Source organism: Notechis scutatus, chromosome 2, assembly GCF_049901735.1.
Source record: "Notechis scutatus isolate UNSWTSFEM ecotype Mainland chromosome 2, rNotScu1.2, whole genome shotgun sequence".
NCBI lineage: Eukaryota > Metazoa > Chordata > Lepidosauria > Squamata > Elapidae > Notechis > Notechis scutatus.
In genome coordinates this window covers 31,404,145-31,426,199 of record NC_142010.1, presented here as the reverse complement: position 1 = coordinate 31,426,199, position 22,055 = coordinate 31,404,145, and the positions used below count along the sequence as shown (strand labels likewise).

At 40.6% G+C, this 22,055-nt stretch overlaps 1 protein-coding gene across 3 annotated transcripts in view; it reads right to left on the bottom strand.

Moving 5' to 3' along the window:
- PTPRG (protein tyrosine phosphatase receptor type G) overlaps positions 1–22,055 on the bottom strand; it is a 704,217-nt gene that overhangs the window by 118,459 nt on the left and 563,703 nt on the right. For all 3 annotated transcript variants that reach the window (XM_026679640.2, XM_026679650.2, XM_087954524.1), the window contains exons 7-8: positions 18,765–18,922; positions 14,689–14,881 (exon numbers count right to left, since the gene is read on the bottom strand). In XM_026679640.2, the coding sequence (XP_026535425.2) occupies positions 14,689–14,881; positions 18,765–18,922 (351 nt within the window). The remainder of the gene's footprint in view (positions 1–14,688; positions 14,882–18,764; positions 18,923–22,055) is intronic.

The window sequence follows — 22,055 nt, the reverse complement described above, 5'->3', positions numbered from 1 at the left end:
CAAACACACCAGACCTAGATTCAGCAGTCCATCTGCATTTAAAAGACAAAGGCCACTCTTTTGAACACAACAAAGTCCACATTTTGGACAGAGAAGATCCCTGGTTTGAAAGAGGGGTTAAAGAGGCCACCTAGGTGAAAATTGAGCAGCCCTCTCTCAACAGAGCCTCTTGACATAATCTATTTCCAATTTACAACACAGTCCTTTCCAAGAAAGCTCCACACCCATTTGCACCACTCAAGGGACTCTGATGACACAGACAAACCTCCAGGTAGCCTTAATGACCTGCTAAAAGAATGCAAATGACCAGCTGCCTGCAAGGAGTATAAATCCATACACACACACACACACACACACACACACACACACACACATATGGATCTTTGGTTATTCGAGTTTTCTCCCGCATAAAATTGGAAGTATCTAGGCGACGTTTCGATGAAGTCTCATTCATCATCTTCAGGCTTGTGTTTTCGGCTTTGTGCTTCTCGGAGTAATGTGAGCTTGCAGCTGCTTCTTCCTTTTAACTGCCAGTGGGGGTGTGACTTGATTGGGTGGCTGTGTTCTGATTGCGTGGGGGTGTGTTCTCATTGGTTGGGGGTGTGTTCTGTTCAGGTGGGGGCTTGGTTGTGCTCAGGTTAGTCTTAGTTGCTGGGGGATTTGAGCTGGTGAGCTGTGATCCTGTTGTTTAGCTTTGCGTTCGTGGTTGTGCCACATCTTCATGGTGGGCGTCAGTTCGCTTCATGTATGGGTCGGAGGGGTTTGAAGCGGGTAGTGATGCAGCTGCGGTACGGCTTCTGGTCCGTGGTCGTGTGTCATCTTCTGTGTGGGTGTGAGTCTGCTTTCTACGTGGAAGTGTGGAGGTAGCATCTTGTGTGGCCCTCGTGCGTGTGGGTCTGGTGTCATTCTTCATGTTAGGTACTCGTTTGTTCATGAGGGCGGGTTTCCAAATGGCTGGTAGGCGGGAGGTATCATCTCTTTTATTCATGCTGTGTGGGCGTTTTCCTATCTCTATGGCTTCTCTGATTATTCTGTTGTTGAAGTGTTTGGTTTTGGCGATAGTTCTGGTATTTTTAAAGTCAATCTCATGTCCTGTGGCTTTGAGGTGTTGGACCAGGGAAGAGGTCGGTTCTTCTTTTTTGATTGAGTTCTTGTGTTCTTCAATGCATGCACTTATTCTTTTGTTAGTTTGTCTGATGAATGTGGTGGGGCAGGCGGTGCAAGGGATTTTGTATACTCCTTGGTTTTCTAACTCAAATTTGTCTTTAGGGTTTCTTAGGATGGTGGATATTTTTCTGTTTGTGCAGAATGCTGTTTTAATGTTGTGTTTTTGGAGGATCTTGCTGATTTTGTCTGTAGTGCCTTTTATATATGGGAGGAGGGCTTTGCCGTTCTCTTGTTCTCTGTCTTGGATTTTGGTTGGGGTTTCTTTTTGGATTAGGTGGGTAATCTTCTTTCTTTGGAATCCATTGGCTGTTAGTACGTTAGTGAGAGTGTGTAGTTCGGTTTTTAGGTGTTGTTCGTCGGCTAAGCATTTTGTTCTGGAGATGAGTGTCTCGGCTACGGAATTGATCTGTGCTGGGTGGTGGTGTGAGAGTGCATGTAGATAGTGGTTTGTATGTGTTTTCTTCTGGTAGATGGTGTGTCCTAGGGAGCCATTGGATTTTTTGTATACTAAGACATCTAGTAAGGGAAGTTGATTGTTAGCTTCTGTTTCCATGGTGAATTGTATTTTGGGGTGTAGGCTGTTGAGGTGTATGAGGAAGTTGTTCAGTTTTTCTTTCCCGTGTGGCCAGATTATGAAGGTGTCATCTACGTATCTGAGCCAGAGTTTGGGTTTGTGATCATATTTTTCTAGAGCTTGTGTTTCAAAGTGTTCCATGTAGAGGTTTGCGATGACAGGTGAGAGGGGTGACCCCATGGGTGCTCCTTCTATTTGTTTGTATTTTTGTCCATTGTAGGTGAAGTATGTATTGGATAGACAGTGGTTGGTCAGATCTAGGATGTGCTTGGGGAGTTGTATTTGTTTTGGATGGCTGTCAAGGCTTCTTTTATTGGCACTTGGGTGAAGAGGGATATGACATCGAAGCTCACTAGTAGGTCGCTGGGTTGTAAGTTTTGTTTCTTTATGATCTCGATGAACTGGAATGAGTTTCTTACGTGTGAGTTGATGGATTCTGCATAGGGCTGTAGTTGTTTGGCGAGAAATTTGGCTAGGTTTTGTAGAGGTGAGCCTATGGAGCTGACTATTGGTCTAAGTGGGGTTCCTTCTTTGTGTATCTTGGGGAGACCATAAAGCTTAGGGCATCTGGATGATTTCTCTCTGGGTATGATTCTTTGCTGGATTTCTTCGCTGATGGGGGAGGCTTTTATTTTGGATCTAAAAAGGTAGGTGGGTCTGTGTTTAGGGGTTTGTATGTGGAGTCTTGGAGTAGGTTGGTTAACTTGGTTTGGTAGTCAGATGAGTTCATAACCACTGTCGCGTTGCCCTTGTCTGCTGGTAGGATTATTATGCTGGTGTCTTCTTTCAGGTTAAGTAGTGCAGTTTGTTCTTCTTTGGATAAGTTGCTTTTGGGTGGTTTGCTGGTGCAGAGGATGTTGGTGATTTCGAGTCTGATTCTGTTAGCATCATCAGGGTTGGTTTTGGTCAAGCTGGTTTCAACTCCGCATATAATGGTTTCTGTGGGGATGTGTTTGGGAGCGACAGCAAAGTTGAATCCTTTCGAAAGTACATTGGTTTCGGCTTCGGTGAGGATCTTGTTTGAGATGTTGTGCACTGTTTGTTTCATGTGTGGATGTGAGGGGGGAGGAGTTTGTTTCTGGCGTTGTTGTAGTTTTCTGAGTTTGTTGGTATGCGTGTCTGTCTTGAGGGTGGTCTGTGTTTCGGCTCTCCAGACAGCAAGTTGTTTGGATTTGTCCCAAAGTAAGGGGTGAATCTTGTTGCTGAGTCTGAGGTGAAGTGTGAGGAGATCTTTGTTGATTTGGTCTAGGAGGAATCTTTTTGTGTGAAGTTCATTTCTGATTAGGGCCAATTCTGTTCTTTTTAGGATGCGTTTGGTGGCTGCTGTGTTGGTGTGGAATTTCAATTGGAAGCTTATGGGGATTAAATTTTGATCTCGGCAGTTGCATAGGAATGCGAGGTCACATAAAATGGAAGCTCTTTGGACTTCAAGTTTTTCATAAGTCCTGGTCAGATGGTGGTTTCCTCCCCGTAGAGGTGCAATATTTGTTTTCTGAGGTTTTCGCGAGTATTTGTATGTGGATCTTTGGTTATTCGGGTTTTCTCCCACGTAAAATTGGAAGTATTTTGGCAACGTTTCGACGAAACCTCATTCGTCATCTTCAGGCTTGTGTCTTCGGCTTTGTGCTTCTTGGAGTAATGTGAGCTTGCAGCTGTTTTTTCTTTTCTTTTCTTTTTTCTTTTTCCTTTTTTTTCACACTCCTACTGGCAGTTAAAAGAAAAAACAGCTGCAAGCTCACATTATGATGCCAGTCCATGGCCGGAGGTTGGGGACCTCTAATTTAGAGTAGGTCATGGAATTCAGGCACATATCCTATGCAATTCTGTTGCACTTTATAAGGAGAAAATGGACAGACTTGGAGAAGCTGTACCTCCTTACTATTTCAGCTTTATTTTCTAAAGCATGTAACTGCTATGCAAGTTATTAACTACAGCAATAGGCATCACAAAGACCTTTTCCTGCCATTGGGGTGTCCTCCAAGTTTGGGACTTCAACTGGCTGAGCAAAACAAAAGTTGAAATCTAACAGATCTGGATGACAACAATTTGGAGAAAGAAGATACAAGTAGTCCTTGACTTAGGCCGGAGTTACGATTGTAAGACATGCTGGTTGTTAAGCGGTCGCCACATGACTGCTCCCAATTCTACCATCTTTTTTTTGGCTTTCATTAAGCAAACGGCACAGTTGTTAAGCAAATCCATTGTCCTCAATGGAAATTTTTGCCGAAAACTGTACGTTAAAAGCCAGTTTCCTGCCCCCCACAAAAGCACACTGAGACCATGTGACCTTGGGATGCTGCAAATGGCTGTAAATATGGTGCCCAAAATACGATCACATGATCATTGGGGGGGGGGGCAGGAATGCAGATAGTAGATGTTAGAACTTTGAATGCGAGTCGTAAGTAGCCCTGGTGAAGTCTGTTATCACTTCAAACCATCACTGAGTAATCACTAAGAGGAAGTCTACCTGTATAGACAAGAAATAGTACTCAGCCTGATAATCAAAGAAATTCTATAAAGGAAGACACATGAAAGAAAAAGATATTCCAACCGATTCTAAATCCACGCAGGAAGTATCGCAACACCAAAACAAATAATCACAACGAGCGGTACAATGTTATTAGCAATTTGGCAATGCTCCAATCGGATGCAAAATGCGTTTATAAACAGAGAAAGGGTGCAGATAGAGATGATTCAATGGTAGACTTGAGAAATATTCCAGATGCAGATTACAACCAGCACCACCTTGTAGGTATTCAGTTACAATTCGTCATTAAAGAAGGCTAGGGCTACAATTAAAGGGAGCACATAAAGGCAAATCCCTATGGGTGGCAAACCATGTGAGGGCAATCAGGCACCTTTGGGGAGGCAATCAGGCATCTGTGCCATATTAAAAAAAAAAATCTGATGTCAAGAGAACCTCTGGGGGACTTTTCGGGAAAATGTCGTAAAGCTTGCAACAGCGCGCCTACTCCCAAAGCTTTAGTGACAATAAAACAAATATGCTTCTGCAAACAACAGTTATTATTTTAAATCAAGAGATGCTCAAACAGAATAATGGAAGAGGAGAAGGATAACACAGGGTTTGCAATCGTTGTATGTTCTCAGACACGCTTGTGTGTTTTGGAAGCCCCTACAATTCAACCCCACCCCCTCAAAAAACCCAATACGTACTTCGTTGATTATAGAAAAGTCTTTGATTTCTTGATCATGATAACCTCTGCTGATCCTGGTTGCTAAAATCTGTTTTACTATAGAATAAAATTAAGTATCAATTTTTTAAAAAAAATCAGGACAATTCTGTTATTGTTGCTAGTTGCGAAGTCATGTCTGATCCATTGCAACCCCCATGGACAACGTTCCTTCAGGCCTTCCTGTCCTCTATCATCTTCTGGAGTCCATTTAAGCTCACACCTACTGGTTCAGTGGTTCCATCCAGCCACCTCATTCTCTGTTGTCCCCTTTTTCTATTGCTCTCAATCGTTCCTAGCATTAGGCTCTTCTCCAGTGACTCCTTCCTTCTCATTAGGTGGCCAAAGTATTTGAGTTTAGATCTAGATTGATCTTATTCTCCCCATATTGTCCCATAGCATAAGAACTGCAGGACAAGGTACTATGGGATAGATTAAACAGTTTTTTTTTCTTATAGGCCAAGAATTTCAAATTTATTTGTACATAAAAGTCATTTACCTGATATAGTAATAGCAAAATCAGCCTATTTTGGACTTGCAAAATCGGTTTATTCCAATTTGGTGGGGAGCTATGCCATTTAATATGCTGATCAATAAGTCACTGCAACAGAAGGAAAATGCAAACAGCGTGCACATTTTAAGTTGAAAAATGTATACATTCTGAATACTATCAGACAACAGAAAGGGATATGCAAATATTTAGTTTTACTCCTTATGAATAATTCAGTTGTGCTTGGCATTTATAGGGTTACTGACTGTTTGTCAAAGAAAAATATTCTTTGTACTTTCTGTGTGAACTTGCAAATGTGAGGTGGTGCTCAGTTCAAGTGTAGATAAGAGGGATCAGAGTGAGATTCCGTGCTGTGGGCTGATCATATTAGCGGAGGAACTTTGCACATACCCCTAAATGCAAATTCATAAGATGAAAAACTAAAATCAGTTCCTCCAGAGACAAGGTGTTTCAGTCTTCCCTTTCTAGAAAGGAAAAAAATGACGAGATTGGGCAGAAGCCAACCTGAATCCAATTATTTGAGGAACCTGGAGAAAACCAATTTTTTTTTAGGAAACTGGATAAAAATGTTTCAATGCAGAAGAAAAAGAACAGAAAAGCAAATTACGAAAATTATTTTTGACACTAGTAGGACAATGGGAAAGAGTGATACTCTGTCTATACACCATCCATAGTCCCATATCAATTTATGGTATATTTTGCCTGAAGAAAAAGATGATATAAGGAATATTGGTTTACTTTACCAAAAGATAATTTTCTTTTCTGGGATAGGTAAGCACCAAGGGACCTAGCTAACCGTCTGCCTCAGAGTTTCAACATTCTTCATTTAAATTATAATTTAAAATATAATTTAAATGAAGAATGTTGAAACTCTGAGGCAGAGTTTCATGTCATAATTTCCTAGCAGGATGGGCAACCGGATGCTTCCATATTAGACTACATCTGATATAATTTCTGGTCACAGCTTGAGCTTTTTTGACAGCTGGAGTCCTAAACATATTGAGGGCTATGGACAAAGTCTTATTAATTCCTGCCCTAAATGTAGGCCTTGCTTGTAGAGTTGACCAAATGTTTCAGTCAGTGAAATATTCTCAAGTAAGATGCTGTGTTGATAGTATCATCAATAATGTTAACAGGCAGTGACACTAATAAAGAATAAATAGTTAAATGCTTATCAGTACTTCCCAGGAGTAGAGACTCAAGGAAATTAAACTTTATGGCACTAAATGAGTTGTGGTCTTTTCTTATTACTTAATCTGGAAGGTGTGGTTTTACTACTATATGTTAGTCCTGAAATCAATAAATCTTATATCAGTTACGGTTATTCTGTTCCCCAGATCAAATTTAAACATTGTTTTGATATACATACATGTATACATACATACATACATACATACATATATGAAGTTTGCTGAGATCTCTTCATAGCTTTCATTTTTATTTTTGATAAGGCCTTTTAAGTATTAAAATGACAGTATATGGGATTTACCACAGAATATTGCTTTCAGTTCCAACAACAGTTGGGTGATCTAGATCTGTCTTCTCCTATGGATTCCTGGACTAGATAAACCATAACTCTCAGACTCCCATGATTAACACAGCATAGCAATAGCAATAGCATTTAGGCTTATATACAGCCCCATGATGCTTTGCAGCACTCTATAGGTGCTTTGCAATGTAAGCATTATTTGCATATTGCCTCCAACAATCTGGGTCCATGGAAGAATGGAAGGCCGAGTCTACCTTGAGCACCATCAGTATCGAACTCCAGGCTGTGGGCAGAGTTAGCCTGTAATACTGCACTTTAACCATTGAGCCAAAAGGACGTATTATGTAGATAACATAAAGCAACCAAACAAGAATTAAATCCTAGGTAGGAATGAGACCGTTCTCCAAGGGCCATTGTATGATCTTTGATCATTAGCAGGAGTATGCAGAGATGCAATGATATAAGGGCAAAATGTGATACAGAACATTTGTGATCGTGCAATGAGGAGCACTGCTTGTTTTTTCTTGGACTCATAAGCCCAAGAAAAGACACAGATCTTTTAAGGTGTTCTTGACAAGTGCTATATGCATATCCATGCACACTCCAAATAAAATGTTATCCTCTAAGTCAAGATTTCTGCAGGCTATAATGATTTAGGTATACCATATCAGGGCTGTAAAAATATTGACAAACTCTAGGCGTCAGCAAAGGACTTTTTGCATTGATCTAATGAAATCAAATCATGGCTGAATGCCAAAATGTCACGTGAGAATGCTGAAAACCAAGAGGAATAAGGCTGATAATTAATTTCATGTACGATTTATGAGTCTCTGTTTTGCAACTCAATTTTGACCTGCAGCAACAAGAAAATGTGATTAGCTATCGTGTGACTGAGTGTATTTTGTGAAGACAAGCAGCGTAATGGATGTACAGTTCAATGGGTTGGACAGACCCAACCGATCAGAGAAATAAATAAATGAATGAATAAACCTTGGGTTAACAAGTTATTGAAATGCGTCCACACTCTCGTTCACACAAATGCATTCTGCTCCTAATTAAGAGGCTACTTCTTGCGTAAGCTGAATCAGAGCATGAAATGCTGGATACCCTAATATCCTGGAACAGCTGAACAGACGAGAAAGGAGATGATTAAAATGGAGTTAACTGGAAGACTAATCACTCTTCAAATCTCCATTCAATCGTTACAATATATATGGAGAAGAACTGTGTGGCACCATAACATAACCCTGTATAAAACTGTCAAAATATAATACCACAGGATGCAAAAACAAGCAATAAAAGAGGGGGATGTGATTACTGAGAGGACAACAACAAAAACAACAATTTGGCATAGAACTGGGTAAACGGCACAAATTATTTCCAGGAACAGACAAAATAGGGACAAAAAGCTTTGTCAAGGTATGATCATCACTCATGGAGGGATGTTTGTGAAATAGTCTATGGTGACAACGCTTTCAATGCAGAGATTTAAACCCAGGACATCCAAGCTGAAACACTGCTCATCAATCCTGACTTCCAGTTATTTAATTTTTCACGACAGTAGTTCACACCATTCAGCTGACCAGTTATTTCATTCTTCATCACCTTTGCTTGAAGCAAGAGCTGGAAAGCATCACCTCGCTGTTTCTCAGCAAGAAATTTAAGTCAGCTCTGTCACCTTCAGAGTGTTGTGTGACCATTCGTTTTAGATTGGTTACACTAGAAGAGAGGTGGGGTGGGGGTTTTTTAGTCTGTAAAAATGTGCCAAGCATTGTTTGCCACTTAGTGCATAGATAAACTGGAGAGAAGTGCATGGCATTTGTCACTACGGGTACAATTTACCTTCCAACAGACTCTAAAGGAGGAACAAGCTTAAAATAAACAATAATTATCTTACTCCGCCCACTGAAAGTCAGAATAGATGGCCTACAATCTGCAAGCTTTTGGAAGAAATATTGCTATTTTACAACATCTTCACTGACCAGCAGGATAGGATAATAGCAAATACTGGTTAAATTCAGTTAATGAATCATGAGATGTAATAGCAGTAGCAATAGCACTAAAGACTTATATACTGCTTATACAGTGCTTTACAGCCCTCTCTAAGTGATTTATAGAGTCAGCATATCGCCCCCAACAATTTGGCTCCTCGTTTTACCCACCTCGGAAGGATGGAAGGCTGAGTCAGCCTTGAGCCGGTGAGACTCGAACTGCCAAACTACTGGTAGTCGGTGATTAGCAGAAATAGCCTGCAGTACTGCATTCTGACCACTGTGCCACCATGGCTCTTAAAGTTGGCTCCAGTCAAATCTTAGGCCAGACCTCTGAACATTTTGACTTCACTAAATATTGTTTTGACATGCTAAACCATTGTCATGCTCTCCTACAAATATTACTCAAGACAGATGGATTCCATTTTGACATATGCCGAGATTTTGAAAGAGTTCTTACTGCCATTCAATCCATGGTGACATAAACAGTAGCTGGGACAAAGAGTAGTTCAGGGAAAGAATCATTCTATAGAGCCATCTAGTCCAGGACCATCAATATATGCATAGCACCTCCTGGCTAATAATTTTGCTATAATAATGGTGTCAGTACTGTTTTAAAGGGGAGAAAAGTATTTTATTGAGTCCTACTGCGAACATCTTTTCACGGAATTCTCATCTAGAAATTCTCAAATGAAATGAAATATACAATGAACAAGTGGCTCTTTCAGACTGAGCTGTACAATTATATCGGAAACAGTGTGCAATGTACTTATGATTGCTAACTTCATGGCCTCACAGCAATTATCCCAAGGGGTCAATAATCTTAACCACACAAAAGTGTTTTGCATGGATCAGACCTTAAGAAATAGCTTTGTACTGAATAGAATTAGCCAGCTACTTAATGCTCCACACATAGAGAATATGAATCAAAGTGACTTTGCCCAGGCATTTTACAATTCAAGTTAGCGGTTTTACTTTGGACAGACAATATAGGAAATTGAGCGAGTCTTAAATTGAGGAGATCTGGGTCATTATCATAGAACAAGGGTGTCAAACTCAATTTTATTGAGGGTCGCATCAGGGTTGTGTTTGACCTCAGGGGGCCTGGGTGGGTATGGCCGGGGTGGGTGTGGCCAGCTCAACATCATTTGTGTTGGGGTGCCTGTGGTGGCCTGAGTGTTTTGCCACTGAAAATGGGCTCCCGAGCTCTGTTTTCGGCTGCCACAGCTTCCTACAACCCTCTACCACCACATGCGGCCCTCACAAGCTCTGTTTTCACTGGCACAGGCACTGGAGGCCAGTCCTTTGTTGCTTGTAGGGTGGCCCCACGGGCCAGATCTAAACACCCCACAGAACGGATCCAGCCCATGGGCCTTGAGTTATTCTTAATAACAACTAGATAGATTTTATCCATAACTACCTGCCCCTAAGCAAGTCCTTTAGGTCTTCCAATGATACATCCATCACCCCTGTAACAGAGTCCATCCACTTTGTTGATCTTCCTCTTTCAGGCTCAAATTTTTATCAGACCATTGCTCAAGGCTGCAGCTATTCCTCCTTTCTCCCATGGCCATTCTCACATACCATTACAGAAGGCAACCTTAGCAGCAGCTCAACACTTTGTTCTAACGCCGGACCTTAGCAGAATTTTAGAGAATGGCAGAATGGAAAGCAGGAGGCACCAGGTCAGGAACTGAAGGGAAGCTTAAGCAAGCAGGCAAGCATTGGAGTATGTCTTTACAACAGACAAGCAATGGAGTATGTCTTTACAGTTGGAAAACTATTGGCTTTTCTGATGGTCTGAACTACAGTTCTCACCAACTCTAGACAACATGATCAATGAGGAGGATCCTGGGAATTATAGTTCAACAATATCTGGAGAGTTACAGATTCTCCATTCATATATGTACCTTGCAGGTTTATGAGCCAATGCCCCTAAGCAAGAAAGGTCTACCTAGGTTTATACATAAGAAGTCATAATAACATCATTTGTTGAATAAGGCACTGATGATGTTTTTTAGGTGTAATGCTCACGTATAAACCAATTTTTTAAATTTTTTAAAATGCATTTACCCCATTTTATTTATCCATTTATTTCTACAATGCCAAAAGTTGGCCTGTAGTCTTTGCTCTTGATAGGATATAATTCTATGGAGGTACTTTTTATTTTGCATAAAGAATTCAGAACATTCACTCTGAGCCCAGATGCCAAAAAATAAACAAAACACTCCACATAAGGGTGCCGTAATATTTGTTCAGCAACTATTAACATGGGAAATATTGCAGGCGCTTATTCAAAGCAGGAAAACCTTTGTAATTCTATGCAACATATTTCCAAGGGTCGTTCTGAAATTTTTTTAAAAAAGTCCAATTTGCTACTTTCTTCTAATGCAAGCTATTACTTTTCATAGGGGCCCAGAGGTGGCCAACACACCAGCCATAAATATTCATGTTTCCTGATGAAGTTACAAAGCCCATTCCAATCTGCCACCACCACGTTGTCATTAAGGGGCCTGAGAAGTGCCATATTTTTAAATTAACAATAATCTTTAGTTTGCTTTTGATCGCAATGGCTTCTCCCAAAGCAACTGTTTATGTACATTTGCATATGTGCTGGTGCTCATGGCAATCAGAACAAATCTCAGATAATGCCTCCCTTTTTTGGTTCATTGAGTGAAACGGGGCATCCACAGCCTTCAAGAATAGAAAAGAACAGAGTAGAGTAGAGTAGAGTAGAGTAGAGTAGAATACTTTATTTGGCCAAGTGTGATTAGACACACAAAGAATGTGTCTCTGGTGCAGAAGAAATGCAGGTAGTCCTTAACTTACAACATTTGTTTAGTGACTGTATGAAGTCACAATGACCCTGACTTATGACCAGTTCTCACATTTATGACAGTTGCAGCTTCCCATGGTCACGTGATCTAAATTCAGACATTTGTCAACTGGCATGTATTTATGATGGTTGCAGTGTCCCAGGGTCATAGAACTAATAGAATAACAGAGTTGGAAAGGACCTTAGAGGTCTTCTAAGGCAGGAAACTCTTCACCACTTCAGACAAATGGTTATCCAATCTCTTCTTAAAAAGTTCTAGTGTTGGAGCATTCACAACTTCTGGAGGCAAATTGTTCCACCAATTAATTGTTCTGTCAGGAAATTTCTCCTTAGTTCTAGGTTGGTACTCTCCTTGATTAATCTCCACCTATTGCTTCTTGTCCTGCCCTCAGGTGCTTTGGAGAATAGCTTGGCTCCCTCTTCTTTGTGGAAGCCCCTGAGATATTGGAAGACTGCTATCATGTCTCCCTTCTTTTCTAGACATACCCAGTTCCAGCAACCGTTCTTTCATACGTTTTAGCCTCCACATCTTTCATGATTAGGGGACTGCGTCATTTGATCACCTTTGGCGACCTTCTGACAAGCAAAGTCAATGGTGAGCCAGATTCACTTAACCTTATTACTAACTAAACAACTACAGTGACTCACGTAACAACAGTGGCAAGAAAGGTCGTAAAATAGGGCAACACTGACTTAACAATTGTCTTGCTTAGCAACAGAAATTTAGGGCTCTATTGTGGTTGTAAGTCAAAGACTACCTGTGCTTTCAAGTTTTGAAAGATTCTGTTACAGGAACCTTATACTAAAGACAGAGCTGCCACTCCTGGTTGTGTTTCTTGCCTGGACTACCTTGCGGGTCTAACAATAATGCCTTTAAAGCAGAAGTGGTATTCAGCAGGTTCTGACCAGTTCTGGAGAACCAGTAGTGGAAGTTTTGAGCATTTTGGAGAACTGGCAAATACCACCTCTGACTGGCCCCGCCCTCATCTATTCTCTGCCTCCTGAGTCCCAGTGAATGGAGCTGGAAAGCAGGTTAGTGGGGTGGGGAGGGAATGGGGATTTTACAGGATCCTTCCCCTGTCACGTCCATCAAGCCACGCCATGCCCATTGCCATGCCCACAGAACCGATAGTAAAAAAAAAAAATTAAATCCCACCACTGCTTTAAAGCTGTACTGAGCCAATCCACCTCAGCAGCACAGATAGGAGTTTTTCCAGGTTTTTAATAGTTACTTTGGGGGGGCATCTTAGCTGAAAAACACTGAGCCAGCAATGTGCAGCAGCAGCCAAAAAAGCTAATGCAATCCTAAATTGCATTAACAGAGGGATACAATCGAGATCAAATGAGGTACTAATACCACTCTATAAATCTTAGTAAGTCCAATCCTAGAGTACTGTATCCAGTTTTGGTCACCACATTATAAAAAAGATGTTGAGACGCTAGAAAAAGTACAGAGAAGAGCAACCAGGATGATTAGGAGACTGGAGACTAAAACATATGAAGAACAATTACAGGAACTGGGCATGGCTAGTCTAGTGAAGAGAAGGACGAAGGGAGACATGATAGCAGTCTTCCAATATTTGAGGGGCTGCCACAGAGAGGAAGGGGTCAAGCTATTTTCTAAAGCACCCGAAGGCCAGACAAGGAATAATGGATGGAAACTAAACAAGGAGAGATTTAACCTGGAAATAAGGAGAAACTTTCTGACAGTGAGAACAATCAACCATTGAACAGCTTGCCTTCAGAAATTGTGGGAGCTTCATCACTGGAAGCTTTCAAGAAGAGACTGGACTGCCATCTGTCAGCAATGGTGTAGGGTCTGCTGCTTGGGTGGAGGGTTGGACTAGATGACCTACAAGGTCCCTTCCAACTCTGATTATCTGTTATCTGTGATCTGAAAAGCAGATAAGCAGCTCATTCCATATCTAGAATTCATGAATTGATTATATGGGGGATTCATGTCTCTCTAGCAGTTTTGTTGCAGACAAAAGGCCTCTTAGAAAGAGCAGGCAGATTAATGCAACAGCATCACTGAGACACAGCAAAGTTAAAAGGTGACATGAAGAGAAAAGCACCTTGGTCTAAAAATTCTGCTTCTCCATATTTTTTACAAATGTGCCTGGCCTCCATACCCTCTGGCAAAAAAAAGTCTGCAATGACAACAAAATCATTGGTAGCAATAAAACAGAAACTGTCTCAAGAACAGCAACTTTGCTTTTATTTTTGCTTGTTGTATTTTTTTTCCCATCTGAACCATCAAACCGTCAAATTTATACAACATAAAAAAACCTGTACACAAACATGGGAAGGGGGTGGTTCATTGGGAAAAACATGACGTGTGTGTGTGTGTGTGTGTGTGTGTGTGTGTGTGTGAGAGAGAGAGAGAGAGAGAGAGAGAGAGAGAGAGAGAGAGAGAGAATATTCCCCTGTGTGATTTATTACTAGCTCATCTGTATGTATCAGTCCTTATTTAGTGCCAATTGGGACTGGCAACTTGGTCATTAAACAAATCAGTCACCGAGCAAAATCTTGCCTGGGTTTATGGTCTTACTTCAGCTTTCTTTTGTTTTACAGACTTGCAAAGCTTGGAGATGTGAGGATTGGTTGCAAAGTTACTTTTCTGTTGTAACTGCAAATGGTGGCTACCTGTAGTACCAAGATTCCTGAGCATTGCTATCTGAGTGATGTCAAATGGGTTGAAAACGATCAACCCTAACCCTAACCCAAACCCTAACCCTGAAGCACTCTATGTACACAAACAACCAGACAAATCCTAAAGCAGAGGTGGAGAATGATGCCCCCTTTATGACTTGTGGACTTCAACTCCCAGAATTCCTGAGCCAGCCTGTCATAAAAGGGCCATTGTTCCCCATCCCTTCTCTAAAAGGATGATGCTTCCCCTGATCTTCAATGGTCAAAGCCACTCTACCTTTGGATGCTTCAGTGCCCAGTGGATTTTCGAACATGCTGGTTGAAAGTTGGTTCCAAGCATCCTTCACAGCCGACTTGGAAACAATCCTGTTGTTCAGGCTCTGCTGAGGCCGGAAGTTATTCCGTAGGTATTCCACAGATTTGACATGATCTTGCTGTTCCGTGGTAAAGATGGAATAGAAGGCTTCCAGCTGAAAGCCACAATCAGGATAAGGGGAAAGGAGGAGGAGGAGGAGGGGGGAAAAGACATTAATTAGAAAAACAATGTGGTGAAATGTGGGCAGCTGATAATAACACAAAATGGCAGGAAGTCCTGATGCCAAGACTGATAAATCAAACAGGAAAACGTCTGCCCACTGAAATCCCTGCCAGCAGCCTTATCTAGCCTCATTGCGATTCTGTCAGGCGGCAGAGAACACACTCTAGAAAGTTAATGTCAAAGAGAGTCAAGGAAAAGATTATTTTCTAGCTTCTCCTCTGTATGGTGGCTTAAAGATATATACTATTACTATTTACTCTGCCAAAGAGGGATACACAGTCATTCCAGAGTCACATCAATCACAGCTCAGGGTATGGACACTCCATATTTTTTACAATAGATTCCACCATACCCATGGTGTTGCAGCCTTTTCCATACTGTAAAAAACAACAACAACCAAGGTAGCTTACTGTTGCTCTAAATCAGCGTTTCCCGATCTTTGCAATTTTAAGATGCGTGGACCTCAATATCCAGATTTCTCCAGCCAGCCTGGAGTTGACATCCACATATTTTAAAGTTGCCACAGTCGACAAACTCCCTCTGAATGACAAAAATGTGCAAGAAAAGAAGGGCTGGGAAAGATTGTCTTTTAAGTTTTGTCTCCAAGCTACAGCTGGAGTAAAAATAGAACTTTTGTCTATCAAGTTTCCTCTTATTTTCAGCCAGGAGTATTAACATTTTCTGGAATGAGGGCCGCAGTCCAAAAACTAGTAAGTAGGCTGTATTTTAGAAAAATTGGCACATCGAAGGCATGTTCAGATTGGCATACTCCACTTTGTAAAATACTTTCTATAAAAATGTTGACATTTTGGCTGCAGTCACGGAAATAGAAATGTTTTGTAAAAATATAATTTCTAAAATGAGAAGGAACCTAACAGAAAGAGGACAACTGAAGTACACCATCCTATTTCACAAGGGATGAACCATGTCTCCCTTTCTTCCAGTTTTTTTTCTTGCTTTCTTAAACAATATTTCTCCTTTGGATAAGCAGGAATCCTAAATGATTTTAGCCCAAGCAGATAAATCTCCTTACCTTAACTTAAATACCTTGGTAATGTAGATATATTCAAGCTATAACACAGTCTAGAGAAGATAATCCAACCCCATCCTTATAAGAATTTGATTCATATTACTAAGGAATTGGATTCAAAATATCATTTAAAGAGACCTTCAAGCATGATAGTCAAGGAGCAGAGAACCTTTTGTTCAACCAAAATAAGGCAAAAAGACAGTGTAGATGTATTTTTATATAGCAAAGATGCACAATCTTAGGCACAGGTAGCCTACAAAAGTCAGCACATAGACCCAAATTTTAACTTTTAAAGCTGCACAAAGAAACAGTTATTAAGGACATAACAATATCCATATTAGAAGTATTTTATTAATTTACATTAAATTTAATTTTGAGCACACGATTGCATGCACACCCAGAGAATTTAACAAGTTTAATCATTTGCTATCAATGTTCTACCATCTCTGTCTTTCTCAAGTTTACTTGAATTGATTAGCAAGTGTTGGTAGAGAGTTCCACTAGGCCACATGTGATTTGTGAACTGTTCACTGTGTTGGTGAAACTGTTATAATGTCAAGCATTTGGGTGTATTAAAAAGCCAATGTGATCCAGTGGTTAAGGTGCTGGATTATGAGCAGAGCCCCAGATTCTTGTTTTCTCTTATGCATGGGGGTCAGCAGGGTGACTTGGGACCAAATCTCTCTCTGCCCTAGACTGGAAAATTGAAAAATACCCATTTTACTGACCCACACTGAACCAATATGATACATTATAGGCCATATCCTTCAACTAAAACCTTCAACCTGCAGTAGATTGTAATAATAATACTTATTTGACCTATTAGAATAACATAAAGGCACCCCACAGTTCTTTACCTCTAAGAATAATCCAAAGAACATTTCATATTTGAAATATTTGAAACATAATCCTGCTTGCGTCGCAATAGTTAGAATGTAGTATTGCAGGCTAACTCTGCCCACTGCCGAGAATTTGATTCTGACTGGCTCAAAATGGATTTAGCTTCCATCCTTCCGAGGTGGGTAAAATGAAGTCCCGGATTGTTGGGGGCAATAGGCTGACTCTGCAAACTGCTTGGAGAATGCTGAAAAACACTGTGGGGCGGTATATAAGTCTAAGTGCTATTGCTGTAATTGTGAACTCCAGGAACAAACAGTGAACTATGTGGATTTGATTTAATCCATTGTTTGATCTCACTGGATAGAGAAAACAGGAAAGAACAAGTCAAGGAAGATCTATGTATTTGGTGTGCCCTCTTGATTGAGAACTAGAGGGATGAAGGACAGCTTGATGCTTTCAACTGCCTCTATCGTGTGGGTTATTAAATATTTATACTCATTCATCCATGTAAATTTGTGGCTTTTCCATGAGCAGTTAATGTCTTCCAAGAGGCCTTTGTTGCAATGAAATGTATTTACACCAGCAATTAAAAGAGGCAGGACAAGTGACAACAAAGAAAATTTTTGAACAAAGAATTTAAAGGCCATTGCCTATTTATTTGTTAAACAGTTAAATATTCTCTGCATTGGAACTTCTCTCATTGAAATTGTCTGTTGTTGTCTGGTACTTTGTATTTTGTGTGTTCTCTAGTAAGACATCCTATGACACCCTTGTAAGGATCTGTATAACCTTTTCAGAGCCATCACAATGCAAGTTTCATGGTATTCTAAAAATAGGTAAAGGTGCTATATTAGCAAAAAAGAATTACTTTCTATGCGCAATTATTTCAAGTCTATCAAATCTGTGTCTGTATGTGCCTAAAATGACTTAGCACAATTTTCGAGCAAAAGAATGAAAAGAATAAAGAATTCTGTGTAAATATTTATACCATGGTTTAAATATATCTCAACAGAATAGTAATAGCTAAGATCATTTAAAAGGAAATAAGATGTCACGTTCTATTATCTTCTTGTTTGGAGTGGCTGATGTTGAGCTTCAGAGAACAATAAAACAAAATCAGATTGCCTTCCTTTTCTATTAAGAATATATTTTGTTTTGTTTTGTTTTTGTGGGATGGTCTTTTCCACTCTCCCAAGAAAAAGAGATGAAATCTGGTTATAGCATATTTTCTTTATTTTATCTATTTGTATCTCGCCTTTATTATTTTTTTAGAAATAACTCAAGGTGGTGAACATATCCAAGACAGCTTCCTTGTCCTATTTTTCATCCAACAACAACCCTGTGAGGTGAGTTGGGAGGAGAGTGACTGGCCCAAGGTCACCCAAATGGCTTTCATGGCTAAGGTGGGACTAGAACTCATGGTCTTTTATTTCCTAACCTAATGCTTCAAACCACTTAGACCAGTGGTAGGATTCCAAATTTTTCCTATTGGTTCTATGACAGCTCATACAGCAATAAAAAACCGTCCTCTGTCAGTGCTGGTGAGGTGAGCTATTTTTTAGCTCAGCTGAGGCGCAGCAATCCACTCTGCCACGCGAATCACCTGAGCTAAACAACAAGGGAATATAGGACAGGATAGCACGGAGGTGGGTGGGTGGGGCTAACCGGAGGTGGTATTTGCTGGTTCTCCAAACTACTCAAAATTTCCGCTATGGGTACACCAGAACCGGTCCAAACCGGCTGAATACCACCTCTGCATTAGACCTTTACAATCCAGTACACTCCAGATGTGTGGGACTTCAATTCCTAAAATCCTGGTAGCCATGTTGGATGGAATGGGGAGGGGGGGGGCTTAAAGTCTGTGGGGAAAAATGGGTTAAGTTAAAAAGAAAAACAAAACTAAGAAAAGAATGAATCGGGCAAAGTGTTTCTGATAACAACCTACCTGCCGATAAGAGATGGGGACAGGCATTCGGAAAACAATCCATTCCACAATTTCGCTACACGGAGGTGTAGTCAGCGACCCTGCATACCGATAGTAACTTCCCAAAGATGCTGGCAGGAGATCCCTTAACACAAAAGGATCCAAGAAGGTCTCTTTTTCTGTAAAATAAAATGTTTCAAAACGCATAAAAGACAAAGCCATGGACATTGCAAGAGTGGTCCCCATCTATTTTATGAGCTCCAATGCACTGATTTTTTTTCTGCTAGTTGAAGGTGCATGTAGTCCTTGACTTACAACCATCCATTTAGTGACCGTGCAAAGTTACAATGGCACTGAAAAAAGTGACTTTTGACCTTTTTTCACACAACTGTTGCAGCATCCCTGTGGGCGCATGATAAACTTTTGCGACCTTCTGACAAGCAAAGTCAATGGGAAATCAAGATTCACTTAAGAACCATACTACTAACAACTGCCGTGATTCACTTAACAACTCCGGCAAGAAAGGTCGGGAAATGGGGCAAACCTCACTTAACAAGTGTCTTGGTTAGCCACACAAATGTGGGGCTGAATCGTGATTGTGAGTCAAGGACTACCTCTAGATCAGGGGTCTCCAACCTTGGCAACTTGAAGACTTGTGGACTTCAACTCCCAGAATTCCTCAGCCAGCTTTGCTGGCTGAGGAATTCTGGGAGTTGAAGTCCACAAGTCTTCAAGTTGCCAAGGTTGGAGACCCCTGATCTAGATCTTTAAGTTCATACAGCAACAGCATCTACTGTTAACTGCAATCCTTACCCTTTCTTGGTCTTATGAAGTCAGCATATCAAAAGTATCTTGAATGAACCTTCCCAAAGGCCTAGAGCATTTTGCACTGACATAACTTTCTTTTTAAACTTACAGGCCTCTCCATCCAATAAAGTGGGTAAGGAACAATCCGGTGTTATGTATAAGGAACAGAAGTTTTGCTTCTCATCCATAAAAGCTGAAGAAGAGAAGCAAAACATCTTCAAAGAAAAACCAGAAAGTCCAGTTGCCTTTTGAAAAAGTATCTTTGGGACAACCATGGCCTGGATGACTGAGAATCTCCAAAAACATATAAGGAACAGACAATACTGTAATTTTTTTTAGTAAAAACCAATGGTTGCTAGTGTTGTGGTTCGCCGTCAGCCTGTGTAGACGGCAGCGGAATCGGACAGTGAGGAAGAACGGGGACCAATCAGGGAGTCTGGAGAAGACTCGGACGTGGGTCTGCGTCCAATGCAGAGATGTGGCCAGGACTATCTGGGAGTGGGATGCTACTTCTGGAGCCCCTGGAATCTGGCAGCAGCGAGGCAGAGGAACCAGGGGAGCCTGTTCCCAGTGCGCATGTTCGCAGAGCTGCTAGAAGGCGAGAGCAGCTGAAACGAAAGTGGTGATTCAGGAGTAAGGCTCGGGACGTGATTGCCCCTCCCATAAGGTATAAAAGACAGGCAAAGATGACACAACCTTTGCAGGAAGCAAAGTCGTTTGTTCAGTTCAGATTAATTCTTGAAGCTCTTTGTACTTTGGTTGGTTTTGTTCTAGTTCATTTGACACCTCTGTTATTGGCAGCACTTCACAGGTGGGTGCTTATCTTGAAGGACTGTTGAAAATTCATTACTGGCTAGGAATGAAAATAATTCCCAGTGTTGCAATAAAACAAAACTTGTTTTTAAAATAAGCAAGAGCATAATTACGGTCTCCGAAACTTTGGTCAGAATAGCTAGAATGAGCACAGATTTTATTTCAGATCTGTAACCCCATGTTACCACTGCCATTCCAACTAACATTCAGAGATAATATTAGCACATTTGCAATAAATTCAACCCGCAAAGCAAGTTACATGAATGGTAAATTGATTCAACACCAGAGGTAAGACTCAAAAAGCATATCCACAAAGCCATACTGAGCCGGTATTCAGATCAGATCTTTCTCTCCAATACAGGTCAAATCTTCCATCAACTAGAGACTAACAGTTAAAACTTGTGACAAATATGATTTATATTATTCAAACCAGAGAAGAGCTGTTTGTTCAGGTGTGGAATAGTATTTCTGTATCAGGTATGCATCGCATGTCAGTGGTCCAAGCCAATGGCATATTTCAAGAGCACATAATTAGTGTAATATATATTCTGTTTTAACAAATTCTAATACAGTATATTTATTTAGCAATATTACTCTTCTGTTGCAAGCATGCAATTTCAGGCAAAGCATTTGAAATGTGACAGATATGAACAAGCCCTTGAAAACTGTTGATGCCGGCACACATAAATCTTTCGGCAAGTCTGTCAGTGAATTTTCAAATATTGTTTACAGCTGGAAAAAACTAGGAACTGCTATAGAGTTTGAATGGTGTGTGGTCCATAAAACTGCCCCAACACTTATTCTGAAAACAAGGGTGTTATGCTGACTTTCCCTAATTGTGGGAAAGAAAAGACCAGCCTGTTTGAATGGCAAAGCAAATTAAAGATTTTAAAATCCATTATAAGTGCACTTTGTCCTAATTCATCTGGGGTTACCAGATGAAGGACACACAGCGCCTGGGGTGGAATAAACCTGGAGACATTAAGTTCTTGGTAAGGCCACACTTGGAATACTACATCCAGTTTTGGTCACAATGATGTAAAAAAAAAAGATGTTGAGACTCTAGAAAGAGTGCAGAGAAGAACAACAAAAGTGATTAGTGGACTGGAGGCTAAAACATATAAAGAACGGTTTCTGGAACTGGGTATGTCTAGTTTGATGAAAAGAAGGACTAGGGAAGACATTATAGAAGTGTTCCAGTATCTCAGGGGCTGCCACAAAGAAGAGGGAGTCAAGCTATTCTCCAAAGCACCTGAGGGCAGGACAAGAAGCAATGGGTGGAAACTAATCAAGGAGAGAAGCAACTTAGAACTAAGGAGAAATTTCCTGACAGAGTAAAACAATTAATCCGTGGAGCGATTTGCCTCCAGAAGTTATGAATGCTCCAACACTGGAAGTTTTTAAGAAGAGATGGGACAACCATTTGTCTGAAATGGTATAGGGTTGCCTGAGCAATGGGTTGGACTAGAAGACCTCCAAAGTCCCTTCCAACTCTGTTATTCTATTCTATTCTATTCTATTCTATTCTATTCTATTCTATTCTATTCTATTCTATTCTATTCTATTCTATTCTATTCTATTCTATTCTATTCTATTCTATTCTCACAAATGGTCTATGTTCAATTCCTCTTGAATTCAGTTAATTCTTATCTAGCTTCAATTTAGTGCCGACTGTTAGTTGACTAAATTCTT